Below are 26328 nucleotides of genomic sequence, written 5' to 3' on the forward strand. Positions count from 1 at the left end.
GGTATTTTATTCTTTTTGTTGCAATGGTAAATGGGAGTGTTTTCTTAATTTCTCTTTCAGATTTTTCATCATTAGTGTATAGGAATGCTAGAGATTTCTGTGCATTAATTTTGTATCCTGCTACTTTACCAAATTCATTGATTAACTCTCATTGTTTTCTGGTAGCATCTTTAGGATTCTCTATGTATAGTATCATGTCATCTGCAAACAGTGACAGTTTTACTTCTTCTTTTCCAATTTGGATTCCTTTTATTTCTTTTTCTTCTCTGATTGCTGTGGCTAAAACTTCCAAAACTATGTTGAATAAGAGTGGTGAGAGTGAACAACCTTGTCTTGTTCCTGATCTTAGAGGAAATGGTTTCAGTTTTTCAACGTTGAGAACGATGTTGGCTGTGGGTTTGTCACATATGGCCTTTATTATGTTAAGGTAAGTTCCCTTGGATGTGGACCATTTTTAAAGTCTTTACTGAACTTTTTACAGTATTGTTTCTATTTTATGTTTTGGGTTTTTTTGGCCACCAGGCACGTGGGATTTCAGCTTCCCGGGCAGGGATCGTACCCACACCCCCTGCAGTGGAAGTGTGGAGTCTTAATTCCTCACATAGTAAAATTTAATATCCAAACTATATTTGCCACCTTTTAAATAATATTGCAAACAATAAATACTTTTTATACAAGGTTTTATGGTATTATACATTTATTGTTAGATTACATTTTTCTTTCCTAACTACCTATTAAAGACACCCTTTTGGATATTTGGTGGCATAATAATTCTATTGGAATCAATTCATTTCGGAATTATTAAGACAAAGGTCTTCATTTTTTAGTTATCTAGCTTTAAGGATATACAACTTGTCATGTGAACGCACCTTCTCATTAATGAATAAACATTTTCTCTGAAATCAATGCCAAACCAGAGAAAATTCATTTTGGGCCCAAGGAGACCTAGAGAGAAATAAGTGAGAAATATTGCCATTCAAAGGTACCTGGTACATATCTCTAAAATTATCCCATTTTTCTTTGTTACCAAGCATACATTATTTGATTGTCAACCTCCTGACTCTGAACTCAGTTGTTAGGTATCTGGAAATTTTGATGTTGTTGTTGTTGTTGTTTTAATGTATGCTCATGTTTCAGTTAACACATAGATTGCATGTTTCAATGGGTAAGGCATTACCACAGGACCCAAAATCAAACTTACAAATGTGAGAACTATTTCTTTTAAAATGATATAGGGAGGCACACATTCATTGTAATATCACATTTCAGGACTACATTGCTAGAATATAGTGTATTGTCAAAGCACTGCATCAAAAGTATTTAATGAATCTCTGACTCCTGTAAAATCTCTTTCCACTATTCCTTCCCATCTATTTAACCCAACATAAGAGAAATTTACTGTCCACTCATGTCATTATTTTTCTAAGTCTGAATATGTGTATGCTTGAAGGGAGAAAATGAAAAGCCAAGTTCATACCTGGTATTTTAACTGATCAAAGTAATCTGGAGCAATTCTGGGTGAGACAGATAGAACAGAAGATTTGGCACCTAACAGGTGCACTGACTTACATCTACTCGCAGAGTTTTATGATGGCCAATGACAACAAATATAGGCAAAGAAAAATGGCAATATTCCAAAGAAACAAAACTTCACTCTCTTTTTCCAATGACCCATTTCCAGACTATTAAAAAATGTGCCACCCAAATTACTCTTTGGATTAAAAAGAAATTTATGAATCTCTCCTGAATCCTTGTTTTAATTCTTAATTAGGAAGCAGTCAGTGCCTCCTTTTCAATAAACTCAGAGTCACATAATTAGATCATCCTGGAGGTAACTGAACTTCTAGAAAACAAGTGGGAGAAAGAGCAATAATTTATAGAAAAATCAGTAAATAAAATATAATTGGCTTTTGCCCTATCTAATGACCCTGGGCTAGATCTGTGTTTTAGTCAAGGTTTTGTTGCTTTTCACCTTTATTAAGCACTTCTACCAGATAGAAGGCTCTTTGGTAGGCTTTTAACACACGATGTCACATTTTATCCTCACAACAATTCTAATTGGGTACGTACAATTATTATCACCATGTAACATGCAAATAAACTGAGGGACAACGAATTTAGTAACTTTTCCCAAATCATTCAACTAGTACACAGAACCCTAAAGAGGATTTGAGCCTCGGAAGTCTCCCTCCAGAAGCCTGCTCCCTTCTGTTCTGCCAAGCAATTCCTATGTTATCACATAATGGTCATCTTAGAAGGAAACATACAAGAAAACCTCAACTTGAACCAAGAGAATTTTTTAAATTATTCTTCACTAATCAGTAACTCTAAAGTTCTAAACGTAAGAAAAAGTGTTCTATCACTAATTACTTTTAGGTCCTAGAGACAGTCAAGCACTCCCTAGTCTTGGAAAATCTCTTGTTAGAAATAAGTCATATGCTTTGCAAGGTGGAAATCACTACCAAACTCTAATAATATTTTTAAAGTTTTTCTTTATTAAGTCAATACTGGTTTGGAGAAATCACACAAATGATGTTTTTTATGTTTATGGCTTAAGTTTACCTAACTGTATATTTTGGTCTATAGAACGTTTTTTCAAAAATAACCTATTTCTCAAAAATACAAACTTAAAGGATTCCCCAGAAGTGCCCCTTTCGGGAAATATAGCTAACTTAAAAAGTTATTTAAATGGGGTTCAGAAAGGTGGGCCCTAACTGCAATACTATCTTTGAGCTTTCTCTTTTAAAAACTTTCTTTGAAGAAACTACCATATCTCTTTACTTAATTTTAATTACATAACAGCTAATGAGGTGTGGCAGTTATTATTAGCCCATTAGTCAAATAAACATGCAAGAATCAATTGATTTGGAGTAGTTTCCCTAGAATCACACAGTAGTGACAGAGTTAAGACTTCATTCTACATGTCTAAAATCCAGATTCTAGCTTTTTCATGGGCCTACCTAAGTCCTCACTTGTCATCTCTTTCAGAGTAACATAATCCTATATCCATTCATCCTTTCTTTCATTTATTCTTTCACTCATTCTGTTATTGAACAATTATTTTTAAATGTCTGTGTTGTAGACTGAATGTTTAAGCCACCCCCAAATCCTTATATTGCAACCCTAGACCCCAGTGTGACTAAATTTGGAGATAGGGCCTTTAAGAGGTAATTAAGGTTCAATGAGGTCATAAGGGTGAGGTTCTGATCCAATAGGATTAGTGTTCTTATAAGAAGAAAGGACGTCAGAGTGTGCTCACCACCACCGCCTTCTCCCTCTCCCTCTCCCTCTCCCTCTCCCTCGCCCTCTCCCTCTCCCTCTCCCTCTCCCTCTCTCTCTCTCTCTGTGTGTGCAGGTGCATGCACCTAGGAATAGCCATGTGAAGACATAGCAAGAAGGCAACATCTGCAAATCAGGAAAAGAATCAGCTGAAACTTTTACTTCACACTCTAGCCTCCAGAATTGTGAGAAAATTAATTTCCTGTTGTTTAAGCTCCCCAGTCTGTAGCATATTGTTACAGCAGCCTGAGCCGACTAATCCAGTATGATTATTTCAGGTAACATACTTAGCATTAGACAACACCACAGGCAGCACAGATAGGACACAATCAAGACATTGCACTTAGTGGATACAACTATGCCAGCTCTCACGGAAATGTTGCTCTATTAGGGAAACTAGGCAAACAGTCTGGGTGCTGCACAATGCTTTAAGTTTTTTAGTATGGATTTACCTGATGCTATGGTGAGACAAAATGTAAGCAGTACTAAATTGTGACTAGAAAGGTCAGCGATGATGTCATGGAAGAAGAGAACTTGAGGAATGAATAGAAACTTGCTAAAGATGCGAAGGAAAAGGAGATTCCCAGGTAGGGAGACCAGTATGTGTAAAGAATGGAGGCTTGATAGAATATAGGAACTATAAATCAGACATGGTTGGTGTGGGAGAGAGTACAGTCAAAGATGATCCATTTTTTTGGCTTGAGCAACTGAACAGATGGTAATGCAATTTACTAAACAGGAAATGCACAAGGAGGGGAACTTTGAAGGGAGAAAAGAGCAAGCATAGTACTAGAGATAGGAATGACTTGTTCAGTTATGATAGGCTGGGTTTCTCTCAAGGAAGTATTTAGTACAGAATCTTATGCATAGTAGGTACTCAATAACTGCTGAATCTGGGTTTCCTCTGTTCATGTTTATTTTGTTTGGCCTAAGAGGTTATTTTATCCTTCAATTCATCATTTTTTAGGAGTATCAGAAAAGAAGCCACACTAGTTAATCACAACTATTTGTCCAACCAAACAGGAGGGAAATCAGCTATAGTTGAGGGCCAATATGACATGAGAACAATTTAAAAGAGCACATGCGAGTAGGTCAGATGCCTTTGTGCAAGTGCCTTTGTTGATCATGATTGGATTAGGTATTAACCATGGTAAGATTTTTTTAAAAAAACAAAATACTAAAGTCAAGAACTCAACTGGTCCTCCATGGATAACAAGTTTGCCAAAATCACCAAAAAAAGCTCTTTCTCTGTTTTTGTTCACAATACATCTAGAGCAGATAGTCTACAATCTCAGAAGCGAGAGACCATTAAAATGGCAAAGAAAACCACCGAATTGACCATCAACTGAATTCTTGAAGGAGAAAGAGGAAATGGGTGATCTTTAGCCAAAGAGTCATGAACTATTTGTAAAGTTATCTTGAATTCCAAGCAATAAAACAACTCAGTTTTGACATAATGAAAAGAATTACTTTACATTTTTCAAGGTAAGTATTTGCCCATGTATATATTGAAGATATTTTACTCCAAGGAGAAAAAAATTAATTATTTTTAAATTTCCTCTAAATATAGAACTATCCCCAGGTTCATCCCCGAATCCACAGGTATACTGTTTAAAAAGGCACAGACTTGCATTTACCAACCCTGGAATTGCAAAATGATTTCATTATTAAGTCTTGGTTTATTCCAAGCCTTCTAGATAATCTCGAACAGTACTGCACTTGTTGTTTAACTCTAGAGATTTTGTAATAAAAGTTTAATGAGTTACTTATTAGTAGAATGTTTATAGCCATTATTTTAAGGTGAACAATAATGACGTAAAGTTTGTACGCATTTGGTTTAAAACGTATTCAACTCACATATCAGTTAATGCTACAGTGATTTGTTAACAATCTCTTATCAATGTACATGTCTAGAGGCAATGTAGCTAAACCACAACTTTACCAAAGCTGTGGCTAAGAACAAAACTAAGGAAGGATTTCTCATTTGTAATTATGTGAAATCCAGATCTTAACTTTTAGCATTTCAGAATTTGAACAAGAATTGTTTTTATTATGGCATTTTGAGCAGATTTCAGAAGGGGACACATATAAAGCAAAGGGACAAAAAATTGAAATTAAGTCCTGAAGGCACTGCATATTTATTTCTATTTAAAAAGCTAACCGGATATTCTATTAATGATCATAAATATTAAGAGAACATACCAAAATAAATCTATCCAATTTCCGTCTAACTGAAATACTGTGAAACCAAAGGTCAATCACATCTCCAAAAAACACTTTCTTGCCCATGTAGAAATTTCCTACAAGTTTTTCAGATATAGGTCAGATATTCCAGGAACTGTGATGCTGTGATTTAACCACAAAAGTTTTTAAGGTATAAAAATAAATGGGAAATATATATATATATACTGAATTTGTACAAAAATTATAAACTCAAAAGAATGACATAGTTACCTGTCCTTAATGAAACAAAATTTATTTAGATTTTGTAATTAGACCACAACATCCCACTCTTACATATTTACAGATGGGTTCTATAAAAAGAATGAAACTAGCAACTGATTTTCATATTGTTTTTTGCTGCCATTTTTATACATGAATTACTCATTAAATCAATTTGAATATAATCATCACAGGATTCAGTACAGTACACACATTCTGGAAGCATGTAGAATCAAAGCAGGGTTATCATAAGAGGGGTAAAATGTATTAGAACACAGAGCAAAATAAACACATAGAATGAAAGTAAAACCAAATTAACTCAAAGCCACAAAATGGAGAAGACTAATGTTTCCTCCAATCTTCCAAACCCCCTTCCCAAAAAAGAAAAGATAAAATACAATGAACATGTCATATGATGACTTTTGTTTGCTTATGCCACATACCGTAGGGATGGCCACATTCAATGTTTCCAAATGCTAATTAAAAAACTATATTTCTATCCTTTAGTATGTTTTCAAGATACTATCCTTTGATCATTCAAGGAACCCGTTGAGTTCCTTTCTATCATGCCATATCTTTAAGCAATACTTTGTTTCTATCAAGCAGTGAAATTGTAAGGGAGGTTCATCCTTAAAAATCTATTTGAAGACATTTTGCAACAAATGGAATTTGCTTATTTTATGGACATTTTAAAAAGTAATCTCTTCTTTACACATGTTAATATATATAAATGTGTTAACTCAAAATATATTCTTACCTCCCATCCATAACTGGGGTCTTTCAGGTTTGACCTCTGTTCTCCTACATAAGGCCCAAACTTTTCACCTGCTTCAATTTTCCTTTTGGTCCATATTCCAAGGCCTGCTCCAGGCATATTTGACTCTCGAAGTTCAAACTCAGCAGGAATGGGGATATCATCAGGGATGTAGATGGGGGCTTTGTAAGGAGAGCCCTCCTTCGGAGTGAATGCTTCGCTGGATGTAGCTGGAGAGCATGGCTCTTGAATATTGAGGGAGAGAGTGCTGGCTACTCCATCTGCGTCTGGCATTTCTTCCAAAGGAATTTCAGGGTAGCTGCCATACACACACTCATTACCTGTAAATAAATAAAAAGTTCATAAATTCCTACTAATATAGAAGAGACAGAATTCCACATCTCAATCTTCAGCTTATAAAGTTGTTGCTTTTTAAAGACGAAATAGGAAAGACCACTGTTAAAATATGCCTGCGTTAAAATCTGTTATTCACAGATGAAGGAGGGGGGAGGGATTATTGCCTCTTTGGTTTATCTGTGTTGAATCCATAAATCAAATGAGCTAATCTTTAACTGCCAGTTCTCTCATGGACCAGCTCAACCTATTATGCAGTTGGGAAACAATCAGCAATTTAAATATTATTATGAACAAAGTAGAGATAAGAAGTAAACATATGTGTACCTACAATCCTGCAAACCATCCCAAATTGGGAGCTAATAGCGTTATACCATGTCTTGGAAAGTTATATCATGCAATGATATCTTGGACTAAACTGTAGGAGAGTCATGAAAGATTCCAAAGGCTTCCATGTGCAACAAGGCTTAAATTTATATGGCAGGATTATTTATTGGAATATTAATTTATGTTTGTTCTTTATTTTTCCTTTCTCATTTCAAACACATCGTCAAGCCCTTGGTATTTCCTTGCCTCAGTAACTTACACAGCACAGAGAATTAAAGTTACTTGATGCTAGTGATTCCTCTGGACATTTGTAAAAGCTAAAATCATTGAAGAAATTAGGTGAGTTTTCCAGAGGAAAAAAAGAGAAGACAGTGTCTTGGGGTGCACCAAAAAGACAGTGAATTTCCTCCAGACTGCGAAGTGGTAGAGATCAGAGGGCCTCTGCATGGAGCAGTGCCCTGGGGGAGGTGGCAAGACCATCTTTGAGGGAAGAGCAGGGTAGAGTAACTAGCAGTCTGGACACTCAACACCGGAGTTCTAAGTATCCCCAGAGCAGCACAGCACCACACCTGTAGTAAATGATCACACCGTATCAACCTTAAGATCTTTATGCAACATGGGAGTGGAAGGAAGCATAAAGAATAATGACTGAGCTTGAATTTCCCACCAGTTGAAGGAGATTTCAGTTATCTTAAAGCAAATAAACATGTTTCCACTAGGATTCCACTAGGATTATTCCACTAGGATTATGGACTGAGAGCCAATCCTAATTTGTTCAATTTGTAGACCTTCAAGGGAGGGAACCAAGAAAAATGGGTTAAAATTACAAGGAGACAGATTTCAATCAGACCCATCCAAAGGTAAATGGATTACCTTAAGTTCCCCAGCACAGGGGCTCTAATATAGCCTAGATAGTCATGAATTAATGATGATATGGAGAAACTGTAGCTTTAGGTTGATGAACTAGATGACCCTTAAGATCCTACCAACCCTACAGTTCTATGAATTATTAAAATCTTCCAAGATAGTTTATTGAGCTAGAGGGTAGAAAACCTGAGTTCTATCCCTAATTCCTTCTCTGATTCTCTATGGAAATTAGTAAACTATAAAACCTATTAACAATTGTCCATCAAGTACTGACTTCTCTTAAAGTTTTGTGAAGTGCAAAGTGATTGTACATGCAAAAGTATCTTTCTAATGAGGTGCTTGGTTCTTGATTCAAACAATGAGATAACGCCATTTAAACCAAGCACAGAACCAAATCAGGACCCAAACTTATTCCTATGAGACACTTGACCTCAACATAACAAGCTCATTATCATTCAAGTTCAGCATATACAAAATCTTGCACATTATCATCTAGTCTCAAATCGAGTCTCCTGCCCACTTCCCCATTTCCATTAAAAGTAATATTTCCCCCAATTATCCATGTTCAAGGTTCTAAAATAACATAGATATTTTCTCTCCGTCATCCTCAGTCTATTCAGTCATTAAATGCTGTCCATTCTTCTTGCAAGATTTGTACCTTCATCCCATTCTTTCAGTCCGTGTTTTCATTCCTGAATTTTCTAACAGTCCTCTAACTGGATCTTCAGACCGCCAACCTCTCTCCAGTATCCCTCAACACTGAGCCTGTACAATGCTGCTGAATTTATTTTCCTGGCATATCAACATTCCGGTGCAATAGCCTCTAATAATTCCTAATGTCCACAAGTAAAACCTAGAGTTCTTAGGCTTGGAATAGAATCTCTTTCATTTTGAAAGCAATCTTCTTTCTCTCTTAGTCTCAACACTCCTCAGTAGGAGCCCCCAGGCCAGAATAAGCTTATCCCTGACTTCTGAGCTCAGTGGTTCTTCCTGCCAGGCTACCCTATCTCAGTCCCTTTGCCCATCCAACTTCTAGTCATTCTCTATGTCAACTCCCAACTTATCTCTTTGCCATCCGTTTAGCATAAGTATCCCCCTTCTTTGAATTCTCACATAATTTCCTCCCTCAATCTGATGATCAAATAATTCTGCCTATTGTTACCTAGAGTTTAATATGAATAGTTCTTTTATTCCAAACTAGGAAATAGACCCTTAAAGGGAAAACTCAAAACACACTTCTTAGGAATTCTCCAAGTGATCCTCATAAAGGTGCTCAAAAAATACTTGTTACATAGATAATCAACCTAACGTATAATTTTATTGAACTACTAAACCAAACCAATATTTTTCTACCAAATATAGGAAATTATTTTGATCCTGAAAAGCATCTTTAAACCCGTAGAAATGGAACACTATAGATTACAAACTTTTCTCCAAGCCCAACATCAAAAGAAACTATTTCAATAATGCCCCCAAAGAAATACTATCAGAGAAATATACTTCAGGGTCCAAACACCTTTGATAAAGTCTATCTAATTTTATTCTTCAGGGAGATTTTTCATTTCAACCTAAGAGCCAAAAGTTCACTAGCACTCTTGATACAGCTAAAAACATATTTAAAAATCTCTCTAGAGTTGTAACATTTAATTACTGCAAATGCAGAGTTACTTTACAGATTCTTAAAGGGTTTATCACTCAATGTGAAGATTTTGGGTTTTTTTGAGAAGTGCTAAAAATTGGAAGACGTTGTGTAATCTATAGACTTATCCATTTAAGCAGCAGGAAACAAAAATGCTTCCAAATGAATAGAACTATTTCCTCCAGTAATTATCCATTAAAGGTCAGTAAAATCTCCCCTGTTGCCTCAAAGGGTTAAATTAGTCATACTGTCAGTTCCATCAGAGTGATCTCAAATCTTAAAAAAGGACAGAGACAAAGCCATCTGGGCCCTCCCCCTGACATAGCTGACCCCATGCCTTTGAGTTACCCACAAACTTTCCCAAAGCATAATTTCTAAACTAGTGAGTTTGGATTTTAATTCCTGTGGTGACAAAATACACGTGTGCCCAGGCTGCTGCACAGAAGAATCTGAATTTAAAACCTGAATGCAATTCTGCTTACAATAGCAAAAAAAATCCAATTAAACCTAAAGAACAACTTATATAGGTCAAGCAAATCGAGGAGAAAGACTTACGGTCCTATTCATCCACATGCAGGCGTTAAATGGATATGCAAACTCAGGCAATTTGTTTTCAAGCCACTGTTAATCTAGTATCATCTGAATTAAATATAAAAAGGGCTGTGGTAACAAAAAATGGAAATATAAAACTGCTGAGTTTTACATATCAAAACATGCAACAATATTTCAACGTAATCTAGCATTATGAAATTTTCAACAGCAAATGCAGTTTATCATTACTGCATTGAATATTTGCATAAACCAAAGTAAACTACTGTCTCCATGTACATTACTCAAGAACTATCCAAAAAGCTCCTAAAACATTTCATCTAAATGACAAACTATCTCAATTATCATATCTCCATTAAATCTCTGTTATTGAGGAAAAATTGGTAGATCTTTTCCCTGAGCTGTAACTACAGTTAATTAAAGCATTGCTCAGATATCATATTGACAGGTTGGGCACATTACAACAGGTTAGTAGCAGGTAAGAAGTGCTATATACATCAGTGCTCCCTTAAAGATAAATAACCCTTGTAACTTCTTGGATCTGAACTGCCTGCTACTGGAATTTGCTTCTTGCATCCTTTAAGTGTGTCATTAACTGAAGGAGGACAGAAGGACAAGCTTATTGTTCAATTTGAGGCAAATGACTTGGGAAATGCTCTTGGAAATCAAACTCTTCAATTCAACTTTTAGATGTTCTGATATCCCTGGAAACCAAGAAAGCGGCCACACTTGTATTAGACTGTATTTATTTCTATGACTCTGAATAAGTACCATAAGGTTTCCACTTGAAGAGATGCATTTTGAAAACGTATCAGAATCCGCAAAGAGGAAACTGCAGAAATAATACTGATAATAATAACTTCTACAGATGTATCTATGTTTTCTCACAATCCAATGAGAAAACTACGGTGAGAAGAATAACCTTCCATTTTGCAAATGTGTAACCTGATACTCAAGGACGCTAATCGGTATATACAAAGTCAGCTGAGACTAGAACCCAAGTGTTTAAATCCACTCCTCCCTTTAACTCTTAGGCAACTTGCTTTTTTTCTTTAAAGATATGTTTTAAAGTTTGTTTTTTCAAAATTGTGGCCCTACCATGTGAATAGTTTATTTTTTCACCTTTTCACTTGATATATGAACACTTTCTTATGGTTTTAAAAATATTAAACTATATTGAATTGCTGCATAATATTCCATAATATAAATCCATAATAAGTGAACTATTTGCATAGTATTTATTTAGGTTGCTTCTAATTTTCTGATACCATAAATACCACTGAAATGAACGTTCTTTCATATAAATATTTATTTTCACCTATTTTGATTTCCCTAGGTTAGATTCCTGTAAGAAAGCTTAGTGAGTATTGACAGATTGTTTATCAGAGGTGTATACCAATTTATACTTCTAGCAATCATACTGGCATTTATTATTATGTCTTGTTTTTAAATTTTATTAATACAATGGAAAAGACTGTATATCTATTGTTGCTTTAATTCACATCTCAATGATTACTAAGACTAAATATTTTTGTCATTCCTATTTCTCCTTTTGCAAGTTATTCATTGTTTTTATGCAGCTTTAATTGGGCTTTTATTGGTCTGTCTTATTAATCATAAAGAAATGAGCCCTTTGATATAGTTTTTGCTACTATCCCCAGTAGATCATTTATCATTTGTTTTTTTTAATGGGGTTTTCGTTGTACAAACTTTTTAACTTGTATGGAATGAAGTCTATTTTTCCTTTGTGATTTTTACATTTTTCTTAGAAGTCCTTACCCATCCTAAGGAAAAAAAAAAAAAAGATTCTCTTGTATTTTCTTTGAGCTTCATAGTTGCTTTCCTACCAACCTTGGATTACCAATGATTTACTGCTGAGTGAAAAGCAGAGAAAAATGATTTCATTTATTTGAGCTCCTGTGAACGGCAGGCTAGGAAAAAAAATGCCATTTCACTCATAATTCTTTGGTTCTTATTTGCAAGGCTGGCCTAAAATGCCTTCTCTTTTTGTGGGTTTTACATAACTCACCATTTGTTTAACTTGGCCCCTCTGCCTAGTTTAACTGCAAATCTTCTGGGCAGATGCCATTCAAAATCCTGAGTTTCACCATTAATAGCATTCCGTACCTGTCATATAATACTTATCACTCAGCATTATCATTAGTGATACTAACATAAATAATTTTCCTCTCTACTCTTCTTCACATGATAGAAAATATTTAGCAACTAAATAGAGTTTAATATTAACATTAGAAGCATATATATGTAGTCTGACTCTAAGACAAATTTCCTTAGACATTAAATAAGAAATCTGTTCTATATACTCGGCTGTACACACATACGCATATGATAGACACATCCATGTGCATTTGTAGTGTGCTTGTGTACTCACTAATCTTAAAAATAGGCTGAGACAGAAACATGGTTTGAAATCTCAGGCAGACTGGTTGAGATCAAAACTACATGAAACAACTGCCAGGAGGAGACCAGCAAGGGAATTGAACAGATTAGGTAACTCAGAAATTTAGACATTTCCCCCCATTATGTTCCTCATTGCAGTTTTGTAATAAAAACATGAGCAAACTTCAAAGGAAGCTCTGTAGTAAAGGTTAATTGCTACTAAAGAAGAGGGTGGGCCCGAGCGCCAGTACTTTGTGCCCAACTTGAGAGCAGACAGGAAGGATTACACGTGGCTGAGAGCTGCGGATGCGTGCCCAGCTCCACGAGCAGAGCAGGCGCTGCCAAACCTCAAGCCCCACCGGGGAACTCCTGGTAGGACGTGAGCGCGTGAACACGAATCCAAGAGTTGGTGCCTGCTAACGGTAGGGCAGGGCGGGGCGGGGCGGGGCGGGGAGGGAGGGGGAACACATCAATTTCCTTCCAAAATTCAAACCGGACATGCTCTTCTTCCCTTGTTAGGACAATTCCAGAGCGTTGACCGAGGCCTGTTGCCGAGAAAGCAGAGGAGCCAGCTCTTCTGCACCAGCAACGCAACCAATCAAGGCGCGCTGGGCTTGGGGAAAGGGTGGAGCCCAAGTCATGCCAGATGCACAGAGCAAAGAAGGCGGCTCTGAACTGGCCAGCAGAGTAGTGTGTGAGAATGGCCCCAGATAATGAAATTTAAGATCCCAACGAAAGGAAACTAGTAAAAGTAAGAAAAACGAATTGCCAGAAAACTGACTTAAACTAGCTTTGAAGCATCGTAGAAAGGGTCCAGAGGCACAGGCTGAGAAAATAGAGGCATCTAATAGAATGGAAGTTGCTGATGGACGTGATCTTCAGAGTGAGCTGCCTCCAGCAGAGAGGGGTGAAAAGAAAGTAGACCTCATGGAATCTGCTGACACTGGATTGCATTTGTAGAATCCATGTCTTTGGAGGCCATTATTTTTGTGAAATAACGTATCAACGTGGTTTGGCACGTGGAATTTTTTCAGTGATCTTCTAAGCTTCCTTGCACCTCCAGTATTTGCTACTTCCTTGTACCAGAGTATTCCATGTCTTCCTTAAGGAACTTTTTCCCCCAGGGTTTCCTAAAAATATTCTGTTTATGGGCTGTCAAAAAGACCCTAAAATTATGAAAGAGTGTCGGGAGGCAAGCGAGGAAGATGGCAAAAACTACCACAGGAGTTGAAAGTAAAGGACCAAATCAGTGAACAAACATTTATCTTTCTCTTGGGATTGTGGCATATCCCTTGCTTGTCCTGGGGTTTTAAATTTGGTTAAGAGTTTCTCCACACTCCTAGGAATTTCACAGACATTTCACTAAAGAAGTATGGTTTGTGAATTAAACTGGTAGCTTCTAAGCTCTTATGAAACGGGTTTGGCCACTTCCAAAAGTTCCTCATCAGAGATGGAATTAAGTTTTTTAAAACTGGTTAGGGCAAGTAATTGTCAGAAAATCCATAGTTGAGGTACCAGTAAAGCCCTTTGGTATCTACTTACAGAATCTAAAACAGCTAAAATAAAGACATTAAAGCTCTGTGAGCACTGCTCCAAGGAAAAACATGACCTGGTTAATGTTTGGCTTATTCTGTTGTTAAGGGAGACCCGATCACCAATACCCACTGGAATGACCAGGTAAGAACAGACTTATCACATATCACATACTGTTTCTTTTACATTATAACTATGTGCCTCCACTCTCTTTTAGCAAGACAAATTTTTAAGAGACTTTTGGCAACCTTTGACCTGATGGCTTTTCTCATAAGCTTTTTATATCCCCAAAGTGATTTTCCTTCAGATTCATTTAGAGTAAAATAGAAATGCCCTGAAATTATGTCGCAGCAGACTGGGTGGTTACTCTCAGGCAGTCTGAAATGACCAGAGTACAGCCTTTCAGTATTCAAGCCATATCTACAGTAATTATTTGCCAGCGTATCTAAAAGAAGGCAGGCATTTCCTGTTGCACACAAATGGGACACTCTTATCTAAATTACTGTTTAAACAGGTATTTAAGAAAAGACTATCACAGGCAGGAATTTACTGATGACGGAACACATTAGTTTAGGGCTGGACACATTAGCTGAGGACCAACCATTGTCAGGAAAGGAAGCATATCAGCATCAGGAAGGTATAGGGAATATTTTATAACTCCCATATGGGTCAAGTTGGGGGATTTGTAAACTATGCCGTCTGCACTCAGGAAAAGCAGGAGTGGCACAAGCCCTGACGTGGAGGTCCGGATTCCGCAATAAGTCTTCACTGCCCAGAGTAACCTCAGAGCTTGAGACTCATAGCTTTTTGGGGTCCCTGTTTCCTTATCCATAAAATAAGCACATTGGACAAGTTCAGCCCCAGGTCCATTCCACTCAAGCAAACTCAGTTCTACATAATGAAAACCAAAGGATGGTCAAAGTTTGGTGTACCAGAAGCTTATAAAATATATTTCCTGGAAAGACACTTTGAGAATTGGTTTGGTCTCTCACAACATGTAACCTAGGAGAGACTGTACTCTGGCTGCCCAACTTTGTTCTAACCAGTAAAACTGGAATTTATTCCCAGTAGAGGCTTATAAAACTGGGCTGTTATTCTCACATTAAGTAGACTGCCCTCTGGTGAGGACTGTGGTTTACGTGTGGGCAGAATGTGTGGTTTACTACCTCTAATTTGTTTATGTTGTTGATGGTGGTTTCAGAAGAAAGCTGCAGCCCTTCACATGCTAAAGAGTGACCTGATTTGCTTCCTTTTTAAAAAAAAGTGTTTAAAGCTGGGGAGGAGAGCATGAGGGTGCATTAATGTGCCATTGCTAACAGAGGAGCAACTGGGATCCCTCTGACCACAGAGCTGCTTCATCCAGCTCTGCATGTGAAATGAGAGCCCCAACTTGTTTATTATAATTACCTAAGTGTGGCTTGGTGGCTTTTGGCAGAGATCCTTGCTGCCTCCAAAGGAGAGACCAAAACTCAGGAGCTACAAGTTAAAGGAAGGAGCAGGGAGTGTATTTTGTAACAAAGAGACTGAATTCTAACATAAACTAGGTAAAAATATTCAAAACAACCCTCAAAGATGAAGATCAAAAAGTAAATGAGATTGCCCTCCACTTTCTACCATATAATAAACAAAGATAGGTGTGCAGGAGAACTGAATAAACAGTGTAAATATAAGTTCCAGTTCATTGTCACAGCTAACTTGATGCAGACCCTTCCCTGTTGCTACAAAACAGAAGAGCTTTCTTATAGCCAGGAGTCCTACATAAAGAAAAGAAAATAATTATGCATGTCTGGCAGAAGAGGGAGTTGTAGCAATGGCTTGCCGATAAAAAGGAATGTGAACAAGCCATAGAACGCTAACCTAACCACACTCTGAGTTTGATAAGGAGCAGAGAGTGCCCAAAAGAATGAAATTGTGTTAGTCTCAAAATTAGGTTTTATTTGAAAATGAACAATGTTCCTTGTTCTCACAAGGCTTGGTAACAAGGACAACAACGTATGATCTTAAAGTGATGCTGTGGGGAAATTCCTTGATTTAGCTGATTTTAGCTTGGACTCTCGCCCCATTGCAAATACAGTATCTTCAGTGTAAAATAAGTTTAGATGATTCCAAGGAGTGCAATTTTCTGCCCCTGTTTCAAACTCTAAAGGCCCCCATATGGAGTTTCCCAACACTACATCATATTAAACGTAAAATCATTCAAAACCATGGGGATGGATGGAGTGTCACTGAAAAACATAAAGAAAGGGTTTTTTATAATTTGAGAAAACATTATACACTTTGATAAAAAATGTTTTCAGGAAAAATATGAACAGATGTAGCATGTATATGTGTATACATACACTAAATAGCACTTATGATTTGAGAAGGGGTAATTTCAACATTGCTAAGTGGTAACACAAGCTAGGTATTTAAGGGAATGATATAATATTACAACTTCATAGACTACCAAACTATGTATGGTCTCTGGAAATTGTCATTATCAACATGTACAATAACTAGTAGCATTAGGTGGTCTGTACAGTATCCTTCAAGTCTAATTGAGTCACACAGTCTAAGACACTTGATGGGCACCAGGCACTGCCTCCTAATGAGAACTGACTTTTAGAGAAAGGCATTCAGGACCTCTTCTATATAAATTACTATCGTTTGCAGCAAGAGAGGATTATAAATGTTTGCTGGCAAAAAACTAAATTTATTTACAAACTGGGTCTAATTTACTCACGGCTCCAGTACAGTCGGCTTTTGTCGAAATATTTATGTTATCTGTACTTTTGCCTCACTAAACTCTACCACAATCATAAACACTGTTGAAAAATTATTTGCAGTTAGCAGGATTTAAACTACCCATTATATCACCAGCTAGTGCCAGTAAACTTTTGCACTGGTTGATAATGTTTCCTGTGGAATAAATATACATTTGACTGTCAAAATCTTTGGTGGGCTCCATACTATGAAAGTTAAGTATTAAACAGATGTCCCAGACTTCACCAGTTTTGTGTGACTGCTTCAATCACACATTCCAATTGAAATTTTGTGGGTAGATAGACTACAAAAGTGCCCAGACTTCAATTCTTTCCTAGCATTAGGAGAGGAATTAGATGATTGAAGTGTTGGGGTGATACTCTTTGCCCTAGATGCTACTTCTCAGACTTAGTCATTTATCCACCCCAAAACATTGATTTGGTACCATTCTGTTCCTGGAACTGTGCAAGTTGTTGTGGCTAGGTATAGAGTTGAATAAAATCAAACTTCTGCCCTCAAGAAACTTAGAGTTGAGTAGTGAAGACAGAGATGGTAACAGGTATGTGACTATGCTATAAAATAAGATCTAAAATGAGGTTAGGAAGAGTGATGGCTGTTAAGAGTTGAATATAAGTAACTGCAATTGGGCATGCCAATCTACAGAATTAGGTGAAATGGGTAAAGGGGGTCAAAAGGTGCAAACTTCCAGTTAAAAAATAAATAAGTCATGGTGATGTAATGTACAGCATGGCGACTACAGTGAATAATACTGTATTGCAAATTTGAAAGTTGCTAAGAGAGTAGATCTTAAAAGTTCTCATTACAAAAAGAATTCGTAATTATGTATGGTGACAATGTTAACTAGACTTACTGTAGCAATTACTTTGCAATATATACAAATATCAAATTAGTACACCTGAAACTAATATGTTATACGTCAATTTTACCTCAATAAAACATGGAAAAAAACAAGAATAAATCTCTTCTTTCAATTCTTGGTGGAAATGCAGTTGTCATTCACATTCATTTCTTAGAATCACCACGTTCTTCATAGTAACATAAGGATCAAATAAGGGATGATTGGGACTTCCCCAGTGGTACAGTGGTAGAGAATCCGCCTTCCAATGAAGGGGATGTGGGTTTGATCCCTGGTTGGGGAACTAAGATCCCACATACCGCAGGGCAACTAAGCCCACACACCACAACTACTGAGCTCGCACGCCTCAACTAGAGAGCCCGCGTGCCTCAACTAGAGAGCCCGCGTGCCGCAAACTACAGAGCCCACGTGCCCTGGAGCCCGGGCGCCACAACTAGAGAGAGAAAATCCACATGTCACAACTAGAGAGAAGCCCGCACACCACAACAAAAAATCCCGCATGCCTCAACGAAGATTCCGTGTGCTGCAACTGAGACCCAATGCAGCCAAAAAATAAATAAGTAAATAAAAATTTTTTAAAAATTCTTTTAATTGCATCAACTTAAAAAAAAAAGGGATGATTTACTCTCACGGCTTCTAAATAACTCAAAATGATGAAACAAACAGGTTCTAAAACAGCATTGCCCACATTTCTATTACAAAATAAGCCAAGAAGAAAACTACATGGAGAAGTGGATGGTTTCCCTGTCATGTAACTAGTAAAAATGTATTTCTGCGTGGTCTACTTCACTGCAAAAAAAACTAAAAGTTCTCCTGTGAACCAGGTGGGACTGCTGGGATGCCAGTGAAACTCCCACCAGCCTATAAATGGCCCAAACCACAGCATTTACCTTCCAGTTTGAATTGAAAGTTGTGCTAAACAGACCAGAGGTAGTTCTGCTTGACCTCAGAACAGTGCTGTAGGCAGAGGGAAGACCGGCCAGATCACCCTGGAGTCTCCAATTTAAAGCAACAGTTGTCAGAGAAAACGGCAGCACTACTATTTTCTGGTGTCCCACACTATTCAAAGATGATGTTCCTTTCCCAAATAATATCCACATATGCCTATGATGGTCAAAGAAACTTAACTAAAAGCAAAAGTAGCAAAATAAATTTGAGAGCTGTATTTACGTAGTGGAAAAAAATCTCAAAGAAAGAATCTATTCATCAAGGTGCTTTGCGAAAGAGGAATACCCAAAACCTGTTACAAATATTTGTAACTTCATATTTCATAGCATATACATAAAATATTGTGTTGCCTACTTATATCAACATTATCTAAAATGACTCTTACTTTGATCCAGGTATTATTCTCCAGAACAAGCAAAATCTCAGTGATTTTGTTTTATGCTTTTGCTGATCATTTTATGGATTCATTCCAATAAATCTTCTTTAACAAACTGCTTTTTAAATAGGTTATAGCTGTTGAGTATAGCTAAGTTAATAGTTGAGCTGTTAAATATAGTTAAGTTAAAATCTTTTGGCATCATGTTGCTTGACTGATGAAATAATTGATTGCAATATCCATTTTTTCATAGCATTGTAGAATCTCAGAGCTAAAGAAGCTAGAAAATTATCAGTGTACTCATCTAAACATGTAAGATGCTTGTTGATTCAAATATATTGTTCATCAGTCCATGTAAACATATATAAACTATGACTGCTTGAAAGGAAAAATTGGAAATACTATAATTCTATCAAAAATATATAATGTTAAGAAAATCCTCTGGGGGCAGGAGACATTCCTAAAGCATATGAAATAATTATGCAATAACTTAACAAGCCTCGTGCTGTTTTTATTTTTGTTGTTTTTGTTGCTCTCCCTGTTGTATTACCCTATCTACTTCACTCAACTTTTTAATACTCATCACCACATTAGATCTTAGCAACTATGATCCAACACAGACCGTTAATTATGTAGTCAACAAGACTTTTATATGCAAAGCAGCACGTGGTGGGGGGGTCACAATAAAAAGAATAAAGTGAAATTGCTGATTTCAAAGAACTTCTAATCTAGTCAGGGAGATAAGACAAATGCCCAGGAAGAATTAACTTGTATAATACAAAGCTGCAATGAATAGAGTCAAGTGAATGGTATAGAAAACAAGAACTACAATAATAAACACTAAAAGTGATTTCCTCTTTTTTAAGAGAAAACTGAAGTGGAAGATGGCTAAAAATTCTACCTGTGATAAAGACATAATTGAGAGAATTGTGAAACAAAAGGTTATAGACTGCGGCTGAGCCTTGGAGAGGTAATGACTTTTAATTGGATTGAGTTTATCATATTCACAGAGGTACAGCAGACACAGAAGAAAGGATTAGAGTGATTTCCACTTTCCATTATTTGGCATAATGAGAAAACAGAGGGTGGTCCACATCTCTCATACATATTATGAGCCATAGGAGATGCTTAGCATGTCAGTTTTTGGTAGCATTGAGCTTTCCTAAATAAACACATTTATTTGGACATAGTTAAGTCAAAAGAAGTCACCTGGCAAAAAAAGTTTACAGGTCATTCATTTGAATAGTGCAAAGGATTTATGAATTTTTAAATTAACCCTCCTAAATCTCTACACGATTTCGAACAGTAGGGTATATCTGCATTTTCCTTCAAAGTTTAGCCAGCTTAGAAGGGTCAAATGAAAAGACTTGGCTAAAGAAAAACCAGCTAAGCAGACTTTCTTTCTTCTAGGTATAAAAGGGGTGCATTATAAATTCTTTCCAAAACAGCATTATTTACATCAAGTCAAAACACATACAAAAAACAAACAAAAAACTTGTGTAAATATGTGGTGAGTCATAAAAGGATCAGGCTATTTGCCCACCCCAAATTCAAGTGAGCCCAAGTAGGAAAGTTTATGAAAGCACACCTCCACCAAAATTCTTCTGGACTATAAGGTGATGAGAGCAGGGAGCATGGTGCCTAATGTACTATAGAAACCCCCTGCCAAAGTTTCTAGGTCATGATAATAATTTAATGTGTAGTTCATGACTCAGAAATGTCAGACAGGGCTTCCCTGGTTGCACAGTGGTTGAGAGTCCGCCTGCCGATGCAGGGGACATGGGTTCGTGCCCCGGTCCGGGAAGATCCCACATGCCGCGGAGCGGCTGGGCCCGTGAGCCATGTCCGCTGAGCCTGCGCGTCCGGAGCCTGTGCGCCGCAACGGGAGAGGCCACAGCAGTGAGAGGCCCGCGTACCCCCAAAAAAAAAAAAAAAAAAAAGTCAGACAAAGCAAACCAGTTGTGCTAGAAGTAGTGAATGGTATCCTTTTCTTTCTCTACGTTGAGAAAGTCTAACAGATATTTGCAAAAGGCATCACACAAATTGTGCCTGCAGTCTGTTTAAGGATACAGTAAAAGTGTCCCACTGAAGGAAGGGAATCTACACATCCTTCTGTACACACACATACACACACACACACACACACACACACACACACACTCCAAATGCTCAAAATCCTAATAGATGAATTTAACCAAATGGAATCAATTCAGAGTTTGTACCGTGTCCTCACACTGCAGCCTCTTCAAATACATTTGTTAGAAGAAGAGTAAAACTAGACAAACAAAAAATCCCTATATGGGACCATATATTTATCGTTTCCTCAAGATTTTTACTGAGTCCTCCTGGAAGGAAGATTGGTAAACCAACATCGAATATTGCCAACTAAATTTGATTCTCCAGCATTTATTGCAACACCTGCTATGAACCAGCTGTACTTTGTAGGTTGTAGAACGTAAGATTCACGAGGGTAGGGACCCTGTCTGCTTTGTTCACTGGTGCGCCTGCAGCACCAGACACTATGGCACTATGATAAATGGTCAATAAATACTTAAAAGAATGAATAAATATAGGAACAGATAAATACAGAAATGAGCCTTCAAGGAGTTCAGAGACAAGAGCAGCTATCCCAAACCAGACTGTGCATCCAAATTTCACTGGGAGCTTATTTTTTAAAGTACATACTTTATGGCATTTCTAGATCTAGCAATAAAGAAGCCTTGTTCATATGATAGAATCATTCTTCCTAACATCTCCAGCTTCCTAGTATATAGCCTCAACCCACAATATCACAGGTAAATTCAGATAAACTGTAAACCACAGCCCCAAGCCAATTCCTGTTTAAACCAGAAGACCACATGGGATTCAAGTCCACCTAACTAGTTATGTGGCCCTGGGAAAGTCTCTCAATCTAGTTGAACCTCAGTTTATTTATCCATATCTGACATTTGCTCAATATGGTAGCCTCTAGACACATGTGGCAACTGAGCATTTGAAATGTGGCTACTCCAAATCAATAGGAGCTGTAAGTTAAAATTATACACCAGGTTTTTAAAACTTGGTACAAAAATTGTAAAAGATCTAGTTGATAGTTTTTGTATATTGATTACATACAGAAATGATACAATTTGGGATACAGTGGGTTAAGTAAGATATACTAGTAAGATTACATCTTCCTGTTTCTTTTTACCTGTTTTAATGGAGCTACCAGATATTTTTTAATTAATATGTGGTTCTCATTTATATTTCTATTAGACAACACAGGTTTTTAATATACTTGTGACCCAAAATTACAGTAAAAATCAGAAGAAATCATTCATTTGAGCATCTTTCGTATACTTTAGAGGAAACTGTGAATGCCAAAAGTCAATATCATTATTATTAGGAAAGATTCTCTGGTCTCTAGGTCTTAAGTGACAGTTCTTAAAGGTCAGTGTCTTTCAGATCTACCTGCATTCAGAGAACAAAAGGTAATGAAATGGTTCGTGAATGATTCATTCTCTACCACTCCCCTAGCAATAATCTCTCAATAAACACTTGTTGAAACCAAATGTAAAAAGATCAATGTGGTCATTGACATGGTACAAAAAGATGAGTTCTTCTGCCAAGAGCTGTTTGATGATGCAGGAAATAGCCTGGACTGAGTATGGTTAGAGGAGGCATTATTAGCCAATGAGCAATAAGCAATATTTGATAATGGGAAATGATAAACTTTTCCCATGATTTTAGCCCAAAATGCACAGAAGAAAAAGTCATGGGATTAATTTATCTCTTCTCCTATCTCTTGGGTAGGGCAGTTCAATTCCTCCCACAAATATCCCATTTCAACACTTCAAAAAGAACATGTGCCTTGAAAGATAAAAGAATACAATAAAAGAACACAAAGAACTTTCTTGCTGTCCTTTCATTACTATGGTGTAATTGGTGAACATCCAAAAACACCTCTGAAGTCTCAGCTGATGGATGAAGATGGAAACAGGTACACTTGGGATGTAAATACCTTGCAATACCCTGATAACATTCCCAAGACTTTTAAGAAGTTCAGTAGTAGGAAGACGGGCAAACCCACCCAGAGTTCTCTCAGAGTTCTATTATGCGAAAGTGAGGAGTAGCCAGGGTTCCTTTGGGGTAGAAAATTAAATTGTCATATGCAGCTTATTCTGTACTCTTACTAGATCATGCCTCTAGACATTTATGAATATTAATTGACATATTTACTGCAATGTAAGGCAGTTGCTAACCTAACATTCCAGCCTTTGTTCCAAACCTTGTATAATTTTCTTCCAGGCTGTTGATTTTGGAGTGGCTGTGTAAGCCTGGTGAACTGCTAGCAAAGAGTGATCAAACAACGCTTTGAAAGCTTCTGGTTCATCCCAATACCTGGGAGCTACTTTGATAAACAGCATTCTTGGAACTATGTAAAATGTATGTGCGGGAACATGGCAGGTTATTGTTCTTATTTTTTATTTATATTTAAACAAAATATTCTGTTTATAACAAATCCCCACTTGCTCTAAGATTATTCTGTCCCGAACTCAATTCACTAAAGCTCTGTGTGCGCTTACATCAATGTTTTCTTTATAGATTGAATGATGGCCTCCAATTTATCCACATTTGGGGGCACATTAATAATAAAAATATAAAAATTCCCTACATCCCATCTTAAGACCTGGATAAAGGGATTGAAGAACGTATAAGACAATTGCTTTCCTGGATGCCTATAGGGTGCTAAAGGTGCATCATTCTCCCAAGAAAGTTTTATCCTGGGTCAAGATTGACACTCATTTTAGAAAGATTTCGGAGGGTCGGAGCTCATCAATTTTCTTCTCAAAAATTGGTCACAGCTTTCTGGAGACCTCAGAAAATTCTTTCATGATTGGTCATAACCAATTTGCCCATCTTATGCCTTTAATGCATCTTATAATCTAGCCACAATAGTCTATTTCACGTTCATGAGTGTAGAGTTTGGTTTCTCTGTGTTGTTTTCCTTGACAACCTTCTGTTCTTGAATGTCCTTTCCTCATTCTCCATCACACTGCTCCCTAGTGAAGCCTACTGCTGCTCTGAGAGCAAGGGACGGAGCAGTGAGCAAAACCAGCAGTGCCCCTGATCTCGAGAACCTTACAGCCTGGTGGGTAGAGGGAGAAAGGAACCAACGCATAGCTGGACAATATGAGAGAATCTTGGGTGCTGAGGAGAAAATTAAGCAGTTAGAAATGTGGTGGGTGACTACTTTAGGTAGGGAGGGCCTCACAGCGGACGCCACACTCAAGATTTTTACATTGAAACTCTTTCAGATCCAATTTAGATGTCATCTCATCTGCTAAGGGTTTCCAGTCTACATGTCCACCACCTCCCCAAGCAGAGTGAGCGCCTTCCTTTTTGTATCCCAGAGAATATAAAATGTACCTCAGAATGTATTCTTCTGTCATTTACCCTGGTGCTATTATAGTTAGTTGTTTTCATGTCTATTTCCCCGTTTTGATTTTCAGCTACTTGAGGGCAAGGGCTATGTCTCAATTATCTTTATACCCTCCTCCAGTGCTGTGAATATAGTAGATGCTCAAATTCAAATTGAACCAACTTTAGAAAATGCTAGTTATGAGGACTTTTATTTTTAGAAGCTGTACTTTGTAGCTCACCCAGCTCTGTATCTTAAGCAGATTTTAAAGGAAGCTATTATCCACAAAAGTCATTGCCACCACTGGAAAAGAGGTAATTTTTAGAGGATTTCTAAACTATTAAACATTCAGAATACTTGCTCAAGTAGGTGATAATTGCCAAGTGCTCTTGCAGAGGAGGTTAAAGTTTGGAAACAATGATCTTTTCCAATAAATTTCATACAATTACCCCTTGATCCAAAAAGGGAATTCTCAAGCTTTCTGTTTGAAAATATCCCCCCCCCCCTCCGCAAATTGAGAATTCCCCAGTTGAAGAGAATCAGAAAGAGAGGCTTTCGGTTAATAAACTAGAGCACTGAACTGAACTTTACACAACACAAGCTGGATTTCACAACAGCCAGTGAGAGTAAGAACAGAGTTTGAAAATTCTACCAGAAAGTTTTGGGTTTTGTTTCTGTGTTTTTTTAATAAACACTTGGCTCTTTTGTTCTGAGCTTAAAGACTGTGCTCAATAGAGTCCTCTATTCTTCAAGTGACACCTTTAAAAAGATAAATAAATTGCTCAAATACAAGAATTAACGAGACAAATTTTAAAAGGCCCTTTTCTGAAGAATCCAAGTGTTCTTACTTATGGAATCTGATTCTGAAATTCCAATTTAATAAATAAGCTCCCAACCCCCTACCACAAAAAGGAATGTCTCCAAGTTTAGACTGAGGTAGGATAAATATGCCACATTCTATTTCAAATACCAAGAACAAGGTAAGTATTTTCCCTGCTGCTTCCCTGCCCTGTAATTTGACATCCATTTTAATGATGCTTGCTTTATTGCTTGTCAGAAAAGCGAAATGGCCTGTCAATTTTATGGAGCTTCTCCTACCTTTTGGATGGTTATATTACATTTCGAAATAAGTGTATAGCTTGCCCATCCCCTTTTATTTTTATCCTAAATGGTGCATGTGTGGGTTTGGTACTTGGCTGCCAGTGGAATGAAGTCATAATTTCAGGAGTCCAGGAGAATGGATCAAAACTTTCATGGATGGCCAACACTTTCATGGATGGGTATATGCTGCTAAATGGATGTTTACCTAGAAAAGTCATCATCTGGCATGCACCACAGCGAATGCTCCTAAGCGGCTAACTCATGTATACTAAACAAATTTGGCTTGGCTGCTGTGAGAGCTGCCCTGTGGAAATTCTCAACATACATTTGTTTGATTGAGCCGTCATTCCCGGTTGATCTGCTGATGATCTGTGTCACTTTGTTTAAATGTCCTAATGTGGTTTTTTCTATATATACAGTGAAAAGCCAGTATGTTCCTGTGATGGATTAAATAGAGGTGAAATTTGAGAGTGACTCCTGTTTTTGATTCCTGTGTTCTCAGACAGGTGGGTCTGGAATGATCAAGAATGTCACATTCAAACACAGGGAAAAATACGGAGCCCTTTTGATTTAAAACACATTATTGTAAGGATATATTTGCTACTGTGTTCTCCCTGTACAAGAAGCTATTTAGGATTCCCCACCTAAACAAACACCATATGGGTTAATTCTCAGCATCCTTTTCAAATGTCCAAAAACCAAGGATACAAAACTCACTGCTGGGAAATGCAGTCTGAGA

General features: G+C 37.2%; 1 protein-coding gene across 9 annotated transcripts in view; it reads right to left on the reverse strand.

Moving 5' to 3' along the window:
• Positions 1-26328, reverse strand: part of MECOM (MDS1 and EVI1 complex locus) — a 567851-nt gene that overhangs the window by 279679 nt on the left and 261844 nt on the right. For all 9 annotated transcript variants that reach the window (XM_032630292.1, XM_032630277.1, XM_032630275.1 and 6 more), the window contains exon 2: positions 6479-6816. In XM_032630292.1, coding sequence (XP_032486183.1) covers positions 6479-6816 — 338 coding nt within the window. The remainder of the gene's footprint in view (positions 1-6478; positions 6817-26328) is intronic.

Source organism: Phocoena sinus, chromosome 4, assembly GCF_008692025.1.
Source record: "Phocoena sinus isolate mPhoSin1 chromosome 4, mPhoSin1.pri, whole genome shotgun sequence".
Classification (NCBI taxonomy): Eukaryota; Metazoa; Chordata; class Mammalia; order Artiodactyla; family Phocoenidae; genus Phocoena; species Phocoena sinus.